At 42.8% G+C, this 18,125-nt stretch overlaps 1 protein-coding gene across 1 annotated transcript; it reads left to right on the forward strand.

Annotated features, from left to right (window-relative positions):
- Positions 1 to 1,761: 1,761 nt before the first annotated feature.
- cabp7a (calcium binding protein 7a) lies at positions 1,762 to 16,681 on the forward strand (the record flags this gene model as incomplete). Its single annotated transcript, XM_079269671.1, has 5 exons — positions 1,762 to 1,897; positions 13,979 to 14,122; positions 14,246 to 14,358; positions 15,473 to 15,623; positions 16,551 to 16,681. Exons 1-5 carry the CDS (start codon positions 1,792 to 1,794, stop codon positions 16,679 to 16,681), a joined length of 645 nt encoding a protein of 214 aa, XP_079125797.1. The 5' UTR covers positions 1,762 to 1,791.
- Positions 16,682 to 18,125: the final 1,444 nt, after the last annotated feature.

An 18,125-nucleotide genomic window follows, 5' to 3' on the forward strand; every position in this document is an offset into this window, starting at 1 on the left:
AGTGTTTTCACTGAAAACAAGCTGTGAGAGCAGTCAGAGTGAACCAAAACAAAACAACTGAGTTTGACAGCTAAACATTGAGCTGTAAATGCAGGTGATAATAATAAATCCCTTTTTACTGCTACGTTCCTCAAAAAACAGATCCATAGACCGGTCAAATAACATGTTATGGCAAGATACCGTCAGCACACTTCAGCACACGTGGTCAATGGTTGTTTTTCTCCATAAGAACAATCATGAAAGATACTTAGTGGATTGCCCCAAAAGCAAAATCCCACCGCAGGTCCCCCAATAGCCATGGCTGGCCCTGAAATTGGAATGAAAGACAGCGAAAAAGAAAGATATTTTTGAAACCAGCCTGACATGCAGCCTCCTTCCAAAAGGGAGATTTCGGGGGTTACGAAAAAGACAGCTATCAAAAATGCAAGTGAAATCAAATCAACATCGGCTTAGTTCATCGCACCCCCAACTGGTCAGCCATTGTCACTTGCAATGTACAACAGTTCATTTCAAAAGGTCGCTCTGCACAGACAGTGGTGCAGCAAAGCACAACTGGAGATGATGTGTGACAGGAAAACAGATTTAATTTTTAACTTTGTTCCCCCCTTTATTCTTTTTTTCTCTTACAATATGATACACCTCATTCCAGCCAACTAAATCAGCAGTAGATGCAGTTTTGCGTCACAGCAAAACTTAATTCGTCTGTAGCTTTATGGATTATACATTAAACAAGTGGCGTTCAATTGAGTTTCATTATAGCCTTGGCGCAGTAGGCGGAAATCAACCGTATACACCTACAACACATGATCATCAAACACACTTTATGCTTTCAGTCTGGCGTCGGTGACTAACTGGAATGTGCACGAGGAGAGTATTTGAACAGAAAAATAAAGAAAGAGAAACGGGAGGGGAGGTTTTGACTGAGGGGGTGTGCGCTTACGCGTTATGCGGGAGGGTTTGCCTATACCCATATGTGCAGACGTATGCATGAGAGAGACAGAGTGACGGGGGTTGAGACGGGAGAGAAAGAGGAGACTGTCTAAATATCACAGCTCCCTTTCACGAAAAGCACTCCTTCATTCCCGCAACTGAGGATGGAACAACTGGATCGCAACGCGCCCCCGTACCCGTGAGCAATTAAGAGCGAGCGAGCAATTGTTGTCTTACAAGGTAACGACCGCGCGCGTACCTGACATCTCTTTAACGCTTAAGAGTGCACGTTTAGATACATTTGAGGATTTTTCCCTCATCTATCTTTTTAAGCGTGGCACACCGTTTCTGTGGATTATGTGAAGGTGGCTGCTCGACGCTGAGAACGGAGTGCGTCAAGTGAGCGCACGTATCCAACAAGTGGATGCATGGCATTGCTCCCAGCAAACAAACGCCGGGACTAAAAACACAAACAACCAGTGCATTGATGAGCTACAAATCTGCGTACCGATTGATCGGTATCTAACCTGCAGATGTGGAGCTTGTCTTGGTTGGTGGTGATGTATATATGCGCGCATTGTCTCGGCCTGAGGTAGTTTTGTGTGACTTTGTGTATCAATCGGGACATTTTGTAAGACAAATAAAACTGCAATGAGGTAAGACATCCAACATTTTATTTCCTCAGTCATTGACCAAAAGCAAGATTTCAGCGGACACGCTGCGGTATCCACCGACTCCCACCTCACCCTCATCCATGGACTTGCTTCTTCGTTCCCTCGGTGACCGTGGGGGGATGTTGGGCACCTGTCTGTAGACATTTCTGTATGACGAGGGCGCAGGTGGCCACCAAAGGTCGCAGCCATGCCGATGCGTCCAGTCACCTCCTCGTTGATGTACCGGGGCATCTGCACCATCCCCGACATGCTCTACACCACCCCGGTGAACCTGCCCGAAGACGAAGTTGAAGGTGAGTTGTTTCCTGCTCGCGCATAACCCGGGGCTGTTCAGAGGTGTTTATTCATGACAGGCATATGTAGGCAGATGTAGCGTCGGTGTATGTGCTGTGGTCAGGAGCTGACCATCGGTGGAGCTCATTCATTCAGCACCTTGGACAGCGCTTGGAGAGAGATATGTGGAAAGTAAGACAGCTTAAATACAGGCCTGTTTTACGGTTTTAGATTTATTTTGAAAACCCCTGTTCTTTCTGATGTTGTAATATGAACGAGAGAGAGCGCAAAACGAATCACTAATCACCATTACTCTCAGATCAGCTGTATTGTTTCAATTTTGATTGATTGGGTTTATAGATTTGCAGCTCATTCAGAAGGTTGCTCACATGGTTGTGTGCTCCAGTGTGGAACTGATGTGGTTAGTGAAACAAGGCATCCCTGCACCCTTTCTGTCATTAAGTGTTGCTTCTTCAGGACAGCGGCGATGCAGTGGCTCTAATTAGCAGAAGCTGTTGGTGGACATTTGGTTCACGTAAGCCCAGTTTCACTGGCTCATTAAGACTTTCTGATGTTATACATTTTTTATTTAATTAAATTGTTGGTGGCGGGGGGGATGCTAAATGATCCAACCAACATCTCTTGATTTACTTAAATCCTTAAATCTTTCTGCAACAATACAGAAAAATTCCACTTCTATAGCGCTGTAGTGGCACCTGTGTGCCAAAGGAGCATCCTCCAACAAGCCTGCTGACACATGACAACCATTCTGAGCGATTCAATTCGTTTTTTAATGATCCTGAGAATATTCATGCCTGTAGCACTTGTGATGTGAACCTGCAACATCTGCACATCATCATCCCCGCAGCCACATTGTTCGAGTCCCAGAGCGAGTAAGTTGTTGCGTTGTTGCCGTGTCTTCAGGGCTGTGACACCGTGCGGCAGCAGACGTATCCCTGCTGAGTGATTTGATCACTGAGACTCTCATCCTTGTTACCTTAATAATGCAAACCTCGTTAGGGAAAGGATGCTGAGGCACGTGGATCGCGGTAAAGATTCAGAGAGCTGCTCTTTTTTTAAAGTGCATATGTGAATTACAGACAAGCTGGGCCTTGTGGGAAACGGTGTCAGTGGATGCTGGTGCAGAACTTCCCAGGGAGGAATCAGAAATTAAATGAACTGTACAATTAACCAGCAATACACACACTTACACAGCCACACACTCCTTTTTTTCAGACACACATGTATGGTAGAGGGTTACATCCGCAATACAGTTGGCAGGGAAATTCAGTGCAGAGGCTGATGATGATTAGACTCGTTGAGCGGAAGAGGCCAAATATGAATTGGTTTTAACTCCTGAAAAGGTGTTCAATGAACGGCCTCGGTATTTGTTACATGACACCCGTTTCAGAATGCACGCTGCTTTAAGGTGCCATTGTTCCGTCAAACTGAGCCTGTGATAAAAAGAGAAGTGTCAACATGTCAGCGCCAAAAGCGATCTTTCCAAGATGTCATGCCCACCATTATAGCATACCATCACTCAGCGCTTTATTGTCAAACTTCATTTCCAGTGTACAGAGACCTTGCATGGCAGAAATATATTAGATGCACAGAAAAAACAAAGATGGATGTCTCATATTTCAATCTTTTTTTTTATTGACTTTAAAAGATACTTTTGGTTGTTGAGATTGAGGAATCTCAGTTTCCTCTTCACCCTCCCACTATAATCCACAGCCAGCTTCGGGTGCAACAAACAGACAGCGCTTCAGTTGGTGAAATCCACTTGTGCTGCCTTGCTGCAGTCACATTGTCTCAAGACAAAGTGATCCGTTTGGGCTTTATAGCTCAACTTATTGTGGCAGTTTGACTGGAGAAGCAATGGAGGCTTTGTGGGGTGAATAGGACAGCCCGAGGTAATGCACGGTTAACAGCAGTGACAGTGCCTTCTTCAGCTGTTGTCGAGCATGAGTGATCCCGTGTGAGGGATGTCTTACAGGTTGTGAGAGAGGCGGACTTTTTAAAGCAGTGTCACCGAGGAGATAGTTACACAACAACCTTCTGAGGATCACAGCTTTTGCTGCCAGATAGCAAACAATGGGAACAAAACAAGTGAGACAGGGCTGATTGGTTTGTTCAATGAAAGCTAAAGAAAGTGACGATGAATATTTACATTGTGCCAAGATTTATGCTTTCTGATATATATCTATATATCTATAGTAATATATATATCTATATCTATATCTATATATATATATATATATATATATATATCTATATATCTATATCTATATATATATTACTAGCTTTCTGGAACAATCCTGCCTTTACCTTTGTCGTATTTGTAGCTGCTTAAAGATGGACAGCGCTACAAGAGAGCAGCTGGCATCATAATGCATTTTTCTCCAAAGAAATTTCATATTGCACGATACATTCACCTCCTTATTGTATGTCTTTTATTTCTGCTATGATTTAGAAACTTCCTAAAGTGGCCAAGGCCCCCTTTAAGAGTTCAAAACGTACTAAACATTTTGGGCTTGATACTTCATGATTCTAACTAACTTCATGATTTATAACACATTTCTCATGAATATGATTTTGAACTGAGAAGTCCGCTATTACTTCTGCTTTGGGTCAGCCGCAAACATGTTTAAATACACTAGATATTATATGCTCCATGATGCTGACAGTACTTTTTATGCACCACTTTTATTACACAGTTACGTAACAAGTGTAAACCTAACGTCTACTTTTGGTTTAACACAGCGGCCTCCTGGGTGAAAGTCCTGTGTGACCTGGTAACTATAATGGACTTTCTCCTTCTTTATAATTGTTATTATGGTTTGTAGAAACGTGCCATGCAAGCATTTCTTTTCTTGCCAACTGATCTGCGTAATAACAATGCTTTCTTTTGCTGCATACAAGGCCTGCGCATTTAATGAAGGTAACAAAATCAAATCTTTTGATATAATGGTATTTAATAAGGTCAGAAGAACAGAAGTAAACATTTAAAATGAGAACAATTTTGCAATTATTATTATTATTTTTACACATGCAGCAGCAGGATCTCTAAGACCCCAAACCACGAGGAAGTAAAGCCAATTTCAACAGAACACACAATGTCCTTGTGCTTCCCGGATTGCTCATCCGGTTGATCATTTTTTAATCATAATATCAATCGATTAATCTTGAGCGCCAGTCTGTGTCTCGTCACCGCTCGCATCTCTTGAGAGACAGACGGGAATTGCCTGGAAGTGTCACAATACATCAGCTCGGCCGTCAAGGAGACAGGGCTTGGTCACGAAACGAAATAGCACATTAGTGAATATGTGGGTGCGAGTGCATGTATAGGGACTGGAGGCTCAAACCCTATTGGCACGCATAGACAGGGACGCAATTTTCAATTACTGGCTTGGACATCCAAGGGATTGGACCAGTGGCACCATACTTTGCAGCGGTAAAGGCTGTCAATGCTATAATTGGAACGAAACGCTAGTTTTCTGATGCTCTTTAAGCCTGTGTGTGTGCATGTGTCGAAGGTAGAAGGTGTGTGTGTGTCAATGCGAGCATGAATTGAACACTCTATATTGGGTTCCACATTCTCCATTTCCCCTCCGACACGAATAGAATAACTGTTGGTCACATTACCGCAGCTTGATATAGTTTAGACCTCCTCCACCACTAAAACACGCACACACACAGCTGAGTGTCAATATCACTGCAGGTGGAATTAAGTGGGTAGCCATTTCCACATTGCCTAACAGCAGCCCTATTGGAAGCCGCCTCAAAATAGTCCCAGGGCTGAGCTTAAAGCATTTGTTGCAGGTCCCAGAGTGAGGCTCACGTAAGTAGACGCCAGACGCTTCCTGTAGAAACTAAGCAAAAGATGAGGCAGGATCAGAATGTTTACATCTTTCCGAGAAGGTCATGATCAGAGCATTTTATTTATCAATCCAGTTTTAATCTGCTCGCTTTCCTTTTATCGTTTCTAAGTTTTGTTGTTGAAGTTGTAGATTCAAAGAATGATACATATACCAATGTCTGCCTCTTGTTCAACCACTATACCTTATGTGCATGGGAATAAACTTCAACAATTTATTTAATAAGTTAGTTCCCATGGATTCCCATGAGCGTTGTCTCGAAAACCCAAAAACACCTTTTTTCTTTTGTGACCAAGTGTGGAAACAGAATATTTTCATAAATAGTCTATAAATGCAGATATTAAGGTAAACAAATACATTTGGCATACATGAGTGAACTACTAGAAGAAGATGAACAAAAGGGGAATTTGCCTTTTGTCTAATAATACAAATGTTATGCTTTAAAACAGGAACATCTTTTATTAGGGAAGTAGCAGAAGTCGCAAATCTGAATTCATAATAAAAAGCTGAATATTATACCCGGCCCAATCTAAATGCTCGGTATTCTTGCTCACATTACACAAATGCAGCACAAATAAAAACAGAAAAAGGGAAGCCAACAGGGGAATTGACTATATTTATATTGACACACGACGTGTGTCATATTTAACACACACCCTTTTTACTGCAGGTGGAAACAGAATATCAACCATTCATCAAAATACAATGTCAATGTATGCCAAAATGATGGTTTTATATCCATAAATATGTGTAATGCCACTGGTTGGGCATGAATGCCTTCTTTTACATCACTGTCAAGGAAAGTGATTCCCGGACCAAACTTGTCACAGAACCCCAGCAGGGAAAAATCTCTCAAGCAGCATTTCAAGCTCGAGTTGTAACTGTCTGTGAAAATCGACATCAACGCCGCCTGCAAAGTTATCTCCATTTGTTCACGCTCGTGGCAAGATAAGGGGCTTTCCTCGTCTCCAGATCGAAGACAGATTGGGTTGTCACTTCACCCCGCAGACAGGAAGCTAAGATGTTGGAAACAGGAAGTGATTGGATTAATGTAACCAAAGCAACTGAACCCCTAAAGATGGTGTTTACATTCTTTAATCTACTTTGTGATACAAGCAATGGTGGCAAGGTCTGCATCATCTTATTACTGAATAGGAGACTATCAGCAAGTTTACGTTATTTCATTCATTTTGATATGGAGTGAAAAGATGGTTTGCAGTGGAGATGAAGTTCAAATGAATGGGGGAGCGGCAGTTTCGCCGCAACACCTAATTAAGAGTGAGTTCAGCCCATTACACAATTCCCTTTACAACTTCAGAGGAGAATGGGGCATAGGTGATTGAACTCCGTCCACCAAAGGGGACATCGAGTATATTTGTTTCGATCAATTTATCACAACATGCAGACCTCCTCAACAAATGTATTTGGATCACAGCTGATGGTGAATTTAAAGTGTGTTAGAAAAAGAAAAAGCTCACGGGTGGCAGTAATGCAAGGTTGAATGTGAAACCTTCCAAAATATCAACCAGTTACACTATAATACTGTAGGACAAGCCTGTATGGCTAAAGTCAGTGCCCTTGGTAAATGTACTGTATCTCAAAGCGCTTTAAGACTACATGCCATTCATACACTGATGTCAGGGGCTACCGTGCAAGGTGTTACTACCACACCCATTCATACACCGCAGGAACAGCCTGTCGGAGCAATTTGGGATGAAGTGTCTTTCCAAAGGACACATCGACATGGCAGCTCAAACCTCCGATCCTCTGATCGAAGGATGACCCTGCTCTACCGCTGAGCCACAGTCGCCCGAATACATCAATACAATTGACCTTATGTCCTTGAGTTGTAAATATGCCTTTAACAATATTTCCTCAAGATATTCTGACTTTTTTTTAAATAAATAGTTGAAAAATGTAACACATGCTTCTTTTTCATCATTTTCAGTTGTTCCCTTGGCAGAGTTTTGGACACATTGCAAATTGCTTTGACTGACAGCCGCTGCAAAAACAATACTGACACCACTGTGTTCCTAATGGAGTAAACTGGCTGTGAGGCGATCTCGATGTTTCTGCTCGACTCCTACTGTAGCTGCAGCAGAAAACATTGACTCATCCCTTTCGCCCCGAGGTGGAGGATTGACTTCCATTCCTTTTGGAACTACTTACATGAATACAAATGAAGTTATTTAAAGACACCGGCATCTGCTTGGCAAGACAGAAATTATGCACATAACGTATTGCTGGTGCAGAATCAGTGGGCGTTGTGGGGGTGGGCTTCCAAGGGGTCAACTGCGGCGTTTTAAAACATGTGCTGCTAAGATGATTTTTGATACGCCGGCTCATATTCACGAGTGGAGAGTGTGCAAATGATCCAGATGTGTTTACCAAAACCAAACACTTACTTCCCTCCCCTGTTCATTTCAGCTATTGACTGGTATTAGCAAGGCTCTCTCCCTGGGAGCCAGAATAAGTTCAATTATTGTTCTCTTACAGAAACACCTTGTTTTACCCTTAAATTGGATCCCCGAAACAAACTGTTTCCTCTTGCATAGACGAGAGCTTTTGATACCTTCATACGGGAAAAAAGAACAGCGTCTCATCAAAGCATTCTCTCTCTGAAATAATATTGAAACAAAAAAAACGAATCAGGCAAATAAATGAAGTGCCAACCCTCATTACATTTCTACTTTCTGCCTTTTCAAATCCGTTTGATAATGTAACAAGTCTCGTAAACATCAGTTCATAACTCGGATGTTTTTTGTTAAAAGAAGAAAGACGTGCGGCAACAACAGCAACTGCCTGCTGTAATTGTTCAATTACACCAATGCCTATAAAGCCTGCAACATATTCAGAGTTTGTTGTGAGAATTTGACTTGGTGGTTGTTGGATTTATGGATTTGTATTCTACAAAACACTGAAGCCGGATGGTGAAATACGGATGGTGAAATAATGCTACATGTGTGTGGAGGGGAGGTGATGGATCTGTCGTGCCACCCATTAAAGCACCCTGGCTGGCATATATTCCGGATGTGAAGAATAAATCTCGTTTTTTAGGCCTACGTCTTCCCGTCACTTAGCTCAATCCTCAACTGTTGCCGCTCGACCTGCATGATGGAGAGTCGTTTTATAAAATCTGCCAAACAGACGGAGAGGCAGGAATGGATCTCAAAATGGCTCTCTCGGCTGCACCACCTGCCTGGATGAGACGGGTGGCACTTGAAGAAGCTCTCCTTGACATAGATGGTGATGACAGCGTGAGAGCAGAGATGGCTGGTTTCTAAAGGGGTGAAGGGACCCAGCACCACGGCCGGGGAGCCAAAGGTTTTTTAATCGGTCTTGTGAAACCGCTTCTGAAGGGTTTAAAAAGTAAAAATAGTGACCTTTTGTAGTTTCTCTGACATCCAGATCATAGCGACAACCAGGGTCTCCCATAGAGTCTCAGTTAATCAGTTACTGTAATCGGGCGTGAGACCTTGCAAAGCTGGGAGTTTGATGGAAAACATGTGGCGTAGATTAGCGGAGAATATCATGAAGTGCTGTGATCACGGCTGTCGAGTAGGTTAAAGTTGAGTCATTTATTCCCATTTTGATCGATTGCCATGAAGGAGTGGATCCAGCAGTCTTTATTACCTGTGAAATTACCTGTGATGAGTTATGGAAGGTGAAGTGCTCTTTCCCCTGGGTAATATTTCCTCCCTTTGATGAACAATACTGCGAAGTCTACACCAGACAATAACAAAATCCAGCGGTAGAAGAGCGAGATCCATAAGCGAGTGCGTACGGTTAACGTGGTGGAACTGATGAGGGAGCGTTGGAGAAGCCGAGCGGAGGCTTTTGATTGTTCACTTCTGACCTTTGTTTGAGGTGCCTTTCATGGGTTTTCTCACTGTGGATATTGGCCTTGCCTCAGCATGGTATCGGCTGTGAAGATGACAACTTCCAGCTTTGAAAACACAAGAGCGAGGGCGGAAACAAAAAAATAAAAAAATCTGACAGATCAGAAAAGAAAGCCTGAAATGAGCGACAGAGACCGGCTAAAATTTGATGGACCAACTTTTTGTCCCTGTGGTCGTGGCAGTGTTGCATTGGCGAGGTTTAAGCGCTTCACATTTCATAATGGGAGGAAGTTCTATCCAAACCCAGATATGTTTTTCTTTTCCTAAAGGCACAGATGACTTACACATATACTTATTAGAAGCCTGTTATGGTCAAATCCAAATCTTCCGGGTGCCCAAGTCGGCCAATATCCAGCTAAAGATGGATTAAGCTTGCTATGAGTGTTTAAAAATAGTTGCCTAAGGTTCACACATACACCGACACACACACAGTATTTTCCTCACACTGATAAGGTCTTACATAAAGAGTGGTGAGCTGCAATTACCGATCCAAAGCAGATGCAGGTCTGAGGCGAAGAGGATCTCTAGTCATGAAAAACAGGCCCTGGATTACATTCACGGATTTTACGTAATTAGCAAAAGTTTTCATTGGTGCTAAATTTAGCCTGAAAAAGGGGTAAAGCTTTGCTCCAAGTAAACATTTCCCATGCGATGCGTAGCTGTTTTGTGAAGACGAGGAGAGTTCATTTCACCCATTTTCTAATGATGACTCTTTTCTTCATTAAAAAACACCCAGAGATGAGATTCTTAAACTCTTCTTCACTCCATCGCCGCATCCTCGAGTGTCTAGTGGAAATTGTTGCAACGAAAGTGGATGTCATGCCCTTTGTCATTGATGCTTCACCCCCGTCAGGAATCCAAGCACCTTTCCATTTGTCTGCACGAATCGGCTCCATTTCCAAGCGATGCCTGGCTTTGTCTGGTGCTGCGTACAGTTCACACACAGCTCTGCGTCTCTGCGCTGCAGCAAGCATCCAATGCAGTTCAGTGATACACAACAGTGTACGGGGAGTTTCGATTGGAGTACACGATGCACCTTTCACTTGTGGGAGTTCAGCTTCAGATGCTTGCTCTCGCAGTACACGATCTTAACTTGGGCTTTTCTGTCAGATCACGCCACAGGGGGCCGCGTGGCGTCGCATCTTTGAAGGCCAACAAGCACCTCTCTACAGCAAAGCAAATACCACATGCTTTCAACAAATATATATTCACATTCCCCCAGTGGAGCCGCGGTCTCAGAGACTCAGTTTAAGATGCAACGACAGCATCTTCTAAAAATGATTTCATGAAAAACACGTGTACGTCAATAAGGTACTCGAGTGTTGTTGAAGCCGGAAGTGAGCTTCACGGTTGTATATCTCTCTGGACTTGATAAGCCATTCATAATCATTTCCAGCCCATGCGGCACTAAAGCGTTTCTATTCTGTAAACGGTTCTCGACAAAGTACACAATCCCCCTTCAACAAATTCTGCCCGTATTTCATGACAACACAATACTAACTTTTAATGTCAAATATACTATAAACCACTCACAAGTCGGGATGCTTTTGCTTCACCTTGGCCCTTGATCAATAAATAAAGCTTTCAGGGGAGACGGAGTACTTACTAAAACTGTGTTGGCACATTATTTAAGAGTGTGTTTGCCTCCTGTGTGGAGCAGCATGTTTTTCTTTTTTTCACTAATGGAAAGCCCCCCTTCCTAAAGTAAACAGATGGAGCGGGGACCTCAGATGGATGCTGAGGTATTGCTATTCTATAAACAAGAGGATCACATCCAGGGAAGGGAGGAAAAAACACACAGCTGGAGGCTCTCAATGATTCAAACTAAGACATTTTGTTGGGAAAAATGTGAAGAATAGCTGCTGCAATGTCATTTTGCTGGGTTTTATAAATTGCATGTCCAGATGCTATCCATGATTGCAGACTACCCCTCGTGTCCCTGTGGCACGGTTTCTATCCTACGCTTGATTAAAACAAAGCCGTTCCTGAAGCCCGGCAACCACATTATCCTTCGAATGACACGCCGCTTCCTGCCATCACTGAACGGCAGACATGTTTGTCTCGGACCGTCATGCTGCTGATTTCGGCCCCCGAGGCTCGGCCGCTCGTCGGCGCTCTGACACGCCCGTAAATCGTTCAAGCGTTGGATTCATAGAGTTTGTTCAGTTTTGCACTTCCGTGACTTAACAACAGCTAATTGGCTGTCAACTAAGAAGGGAAAGTGATTTCAATTCAAATTTGAATTCCTATGTCGCCTAGAAGGTTGTTATTTTGATTGGCAGAGAGCTTCAGCTCATTTGTTTTCATTATTCATTCAAAACCCACTCTACTTTTTTTCTTCATTTAAAAACTTGTCTTTAATTTGATCTATTCTGTCCAACCTCTGAACCATATCACACAGGCCAAACGTGACTATCTAATGACGCAATTCAAGGCTTCTGATCCCAACAGATTAGAGAGATTACAGATTTAACATGTGATTTACACCGCGCATCATCCCCATCTTAAGATTCATCTCCGGCTCTGCTCTTTTGTGTGCTAATCAGGCGTGTGACACGAAGATGTGGCAAGTCTAAACTTGTAGGCGACTCTGTTGTGGATGTTACTGCATATAAATGAAGGGATTCAGTCCCTCATGAAGAGTAAACAAGCGGAGGACGAGGGGAAATACGCAGTGTGGCTGAACTGAGGAATTAACTGCTCCCGGAGTTAGAACCGTGTGTCCAGTACTCGTCTGTATTGGATTTTATTTTGCTGAGGTTCGAGTTTCTTTGGTTACTCGGGTGTTGTAGCCCTCTGGTTTTTCTTCTGTTACTGCTGCAAGTAACGCGACGCACATTCCTCCAGTTTTTCATCATCATGTTTTGTTAAAGGGGTACTTCAGTTGTTTAGTGTTGCACTTCACAAGAGACATGGTCAAATGGTCCATATCAGGGCAGCAGAGGGGGATATTTTTTAGTGCATTCGTGAGTCGAGGTAGCTCGTGTAAAGGCTGAGAAGCTTGGAAGGAGTATGGGAGTGTGACTAATGCATGAACTGGACAGTGGAGGTGAGATTCAACATGTCAGCGCGTTAGGAGACAGAGCAGCTAGCAGCTACATAACACATGAATAAAAACCAAAGCACTGATCAGCCCACACCCAGAATTCATCCGCTGCTCTAAACCCAGAAGAGAATAATATCACACTTGGATGCTTTTGTTAACCACTATTATTACCGGCTACACAATTAAACATAATTGCCAAATTTGAATATGATGTTGATGATGTCATTAGGGTTTGTTAGACTTTAAAAAGTTCCCTCAAGAACCCCGGCAGACATTACACAACTGTTCTCACAGGTACTGTGTACTCTTCATGACTAGAAAGCTGATCTGTGGAAACCAGAAGTGGAGTACACCTTCAACTGACACTGTACAGCCATGGGCATTTTTGAGACAATGGGCCCCTGCAAAGACATGCAAAAGGGCCCACCACGTCCCCTACATCCCAGCAAGACAGACTTAAATGTTGTTTTACATCTGGTCATTTTGTGTCTTTTAGCAGTTGCTCTGTTTCTGTCGTAATGTTGTGTCTTTTTATGTCTCTTTGTAGTTTGTCTGAGTCTCTTTGCAGTTGCTTTGGTCTCTTTGTGTCCCTTTGTTGTTATTTTATGTTGGTACGTGTCTCTTTGAGTTGACATATTCTAGGTGAAGGATAGGTGCATCCCTGACACTTTGGTCTGTCTTAAAATCATCTGTTCAGTGGATGGCAGTATGAGTAATCCTTTCACATTTGATTTGTAGTGTCAGCTCTTGGTTTCAGCAATCATTTTGAATTGACAGTAATTGTTTCAAATATTTGGTATCGTCGAACCTTTTTGTCATTCATTTCTCTTCCTTTCTAAGACGTTATAGTACGGATGGGAATGTAGGAAATGCAACCACCAGAATATTACACTTCCCACACCTTGTTTGAAGGCACTACATATTCTTGTCAGGTTATTTTTAGCACTGAATCTTTTTAGATTTTGGCAGTACAGAATACAGTTCGATACATTCCCACAACAGAGGGACATTAGAGAGCATTACTTTATAATGTATACAACGTGTCCTGATCTCAGCTCTTTGTTCAAGGGTATTTATCTTATTTTGGCTCTTTCTTTTTGTCATTTTACTGGTGGAATGTGTTCTTCTGAGCTGCCAACCCTCATATAACTATGACTCAAGCACTGATGCGGCATAACAAATGTGTCTTTGGTGCGTGGAACATTTCCCACTTTCACATCCTGCTCAGCCGTAAGACTTCAGCTTGTGTGTGTGTGTGTGTGTGTGTCTTCTCTGCAGAGATCCGCGAGGCTTTTAAAGTATTTGACCGTGATGGGAATGGGTTCATCTCGAAGCAGGAGCTGGGAATGGCCATGCGCTCCCTGGGCTACATGCCAAACGAGGTGGAGCTAGAAGTCATCATTCAGAGACTGGACATGGACGGTGAGGCAAACAAACAGCTTGGATTTTATTTGCGTTGCTCTCCATTTGCCCACAAAACTGGACTGTAGTAGGCAGTAAAAAAAAACCAGCGGCAATAAACAACAAATGTTCCTCTTTTCGCAGGCGATGGCCAGGTGGACTTTGAGGAGTTTGTCACTCTTCTGGGCCCAAAGCTGACGGCAGCTGGGTTGCCAGATAAGTTCAACGGCACTGACTTTGACACCGTTTTTTGGAAGGTGCTCATTATTCAGTCACTCATTTTCTGCCTCTTAGTAAGAAGATAGACAGCAGCTGTAGCAAAGCTCCAAGTGCAGTAACATGTAGCCTCTGCCACAGTGCGACTTTAAAGGAAAACCAGTTTTAATTGCCGCATGCACTGGGTTGTTAATGGGATGATTTATATGGTGGAGAAATGTGGATTCCCTCATCAAGACTTTGAGTTGGTGTCTCCGCCTCTGTGTGTGGCGACAGTCTTATTACTTAGAACATTAAAGTCAATTTTTATGTAAAACAGATATTCATTCATTTACAGACACCTCATTAGATAAGCGACTGCTCACTTTGATAGCGGGATGAAATGAATGGGATGGAGCTCGTGTCTAAGCCTCCTTTGTTGTAGTTACGTGATGACGGCGCCAGAGTGGCTGTCAGAAAGTGAGGCTCCAAATCGAATGTGAAAGAGAGGGGATTTGTGGGAATTCTTGGTGCAGTCAGTGAACGGAAAAATAATCATAACCACAGACACCTGCTGGGGGAGTCAAGAAAACCCGAGGGACTGTTGCAAAGGCTGCATTGCCTCACATCACATTATATAACAGAATGGTAGTATCAAGCATGTGCTGCTGGATTGATCGCACAGAGCCTCCGGTCAGACCCTGGATTGGCAATTTTATTGTTAGTTTTGGTGTTAGTCATTCACTGATTCTCTAATTTATTTAAATCTACTTTTACATAATAATAAAGGTGGAATATACTTCAGTGTGATTAGTTAGAAACTGAACTTCCATATTTTAATTCAGCTATTTTAAACTTTGAGGCATTGTTTTTTTGCTCCACTGAATTCATGTAACAGCTATAGTAACCTTGCAGAAACTGATTTTATATAAAAACCTTGTACTTTGATTGGATGTCTATTTGGTCAAAAGCTCCTTTTCCTTAATTTGTCTAAAACATAAATTTCGGATAAAGTAATATTTTCAAAATCTGATTAAATGTACTGTATGCACTGATATTTAAGCTGTTATTGTTCAGTGTTATGTGTGTGTGCCGACATACTGCATGCGTTTGTAGATGTCGTGTCCACCAGCCATGTGTCTAAGTTAATGTTCAGTTATGTGTGTCCATCTCCAGTGTGACATGCAGAAGTTAACGGTGGAAGAGCTGAAGAGGCTCCTCTATGACACCTTCTGTGATCACCTTTCCATGAAAGACATCGAGAACATCATCATGACCGAGGAGAACCACATAGCGAACCCTGACGACTGCCAGGTGGATATAGACAGTAAGGAGCTCATATACTTTCACAGGCTTCTGCGGTTCATGTGCTGCCGATGATGCTACAAACGATGATAGAGGCTTTTATTGGTGTGTTTGAAAGATTATATGACCATCACAAGCCACCATATGTTACAAATATTATTTATGGAAGTGATGAAGGCCCGGTAAACCTGATCAACACTCAGTTGCACTGTGTTGAGCAGAGCACGTCGAATCCTAGTGAACAGACATTGTGTGTAGTCTGTCACCACACAATATATTAATATTAATAATCATGTCTTTTCGATTGACAGATTTCCCCTTTTGAAAATTCCCCACATCGAGAACTTGACAGAGCCCTGATACCAACTTCTCCAATCTGCAGCTCATTAGCTCATAATGTATTCCAGCCAGAGAGAAATATATTTTCTGTTGGAAAAACACTTTTTTATGACATGAGCTGTTTTTCTCAGACTGGAAATTACCTCTGGAAACAAAGATACATCAATTTTACAGTTTTCTTTCCCATTATCTTGGACAAAAATACAAAGTATATACAAACACATGGTACACTGGATATGAAGTTTCTATTTGTAAATGTTGTTTTGCTTCAACTGCCTTGGTTCCGATGGTGCATCAGACTGTTCTGCAGGTATACCTCACCTTTTCTCAGAGTGCTCGTGTTTTGAGCATCTTTTAATATGCCAGTCAGGTGCCAATCCATCTGTTTGTTGTTCCAAACCTGCAATCAACATTTCAATCTAGATGCAGTAATGCAGCGTACAGGTGTGAAAATAATATAATTCTACGTGTGTAATTGTCAAGGCTTTGTGATGAGTTCTTTCATTCGAATCGAGATATCTTTCGAGCATTAAATTACACCCGATTGAACAGACCTTCAGGTAATGTTTTTCCTCTTTTCATCCCACCGCTTCTTTTTTCCCCCTCCCAGCTTCCTGCCCGGCGCAGCATGTCAAGCAAACTTGTGTGCGCAAGAGCCTGATATGCGCCTTCGCTATTGCTTTCATCATCAGCGTCATGCTCATTGCAGCCAATCAGGTGCTGCGGAGCGGCATGAAATAGGAGCAGCGGTATCTTCAGCCTTGACCACCACCTAAAGGCTGCCTTACAGATAAATGACTGAAGAGATCATGCTTAAAAAAACAACAACAACAACAATCACACAGCTGTAAAACAGGCCGGCATACGACTGCAAAATCACTGGAGTTACAGGACACTACATGTGGAGGAATTTGTCTTAGTCTGAGATTCCGATGGACAGATGACGATACATATCACTCTTCGTAATACAACATTTAGTATCCATTAGCGATGTGCATTTGAGCAGTGTTGCATTCAGTGTGGTGGCAGCTATAAAGAGAAGTGTAGTGACTGTCCAGTTCTGTATTTGTCTATTGTACCATGTGGTATATTATAAACGAGTAGAAAGAAATATGTGAAACATTGTGGGGACACTGGAGAAAATGTATTTCTGAGGCTGGAAGGTGTTGTTATGTGCGAAGTCTGGAGTGCACGGCGCTGTGGAGATATTGTATGCCGTGCAACGTTGTTCAAAAACCACTTTGGAATGACAACAGCTTGTTAAAAAGCAAATAATAGGGTTTGCGCGGAGGTGCATGCGGTTGCGTGTGGATGGTTTCGCTCATTCACGGGCTGCAGGGCTTCAGGTCGAGCAGGGTGAAGCAGGTTAACAGCTCACAGCAAGGACGGTGTTGAGGTCTGAATGGATAGGTAGGCCGGCTGGAAAGTGGCTGGACATGATGCAGCAAACACTCGACTCTCTCTCTCAACTGCAGGGCTTTTGGGGGCCTCAGAGGATGACCATCATCTATGCATGAAATGCATGGATTTAGTCGTCTTGACACATTTGTAAAAGTTCAATGTATTAATCATTATGACTGTGTAACAGCTGTTTTATTACTTAATGACAACTGTGAGCAAGTGTGTGCGCGGAGCGAGGTATCGGCAATCACAACAAAAGCATACGACTGCATGAAAAAGAAGGGCTGCTTTAGAGAATGATCTTAAAAACAGAAAAAGATTTTCGGGATTGCTAAACTGTGGACCTTTTGCCTCGCCGGCCGCATGACGACCATCCACTGCCACCCAAGAAGCAAACGACTTCAAGATGTGTGTCACTCAACCATTTAAAGAATATGCATCAAAACTGATCTGGTTGGTAGTGCGGATGCGGAATGCATTGTGTTCTTTTTCTTTTGTTTTTTTGTCTGGATGCATTGCTATAGAGCAATAAATGTGCAAAATAGACATCTCTCAATGCTTTGGACGGACACGAATCTTGAAAAACGTTCACACCGATGGACCTATTAACTGTTGAGGTCAGAGAAGTTACTACAGCACTTTTCAAATTGAGGATTTGGCAATACAACAGAGACATTGAGGGAACCGCCCTCTTGTTCAGTGAGATGCCGACGGATGAGTGGGGGACGCGTGTGCCAGAAGCCGCCCAGTGCATTGAAATCTGACAGTGGCCAAATGGTGTGAA

The sequence above is a fragment of the Melanostigma gelatinosum genome, assembly GCF_949748355.1.
Source record: "Melanostigma gelatinosum genome assembly, chromosome: 6".
NCBI lineage: Eukaryota > Metazoa > Chordata > Actinopteri > Perciformes > Zoarcidae > Melanostigma > Melanostigma gelatinosum.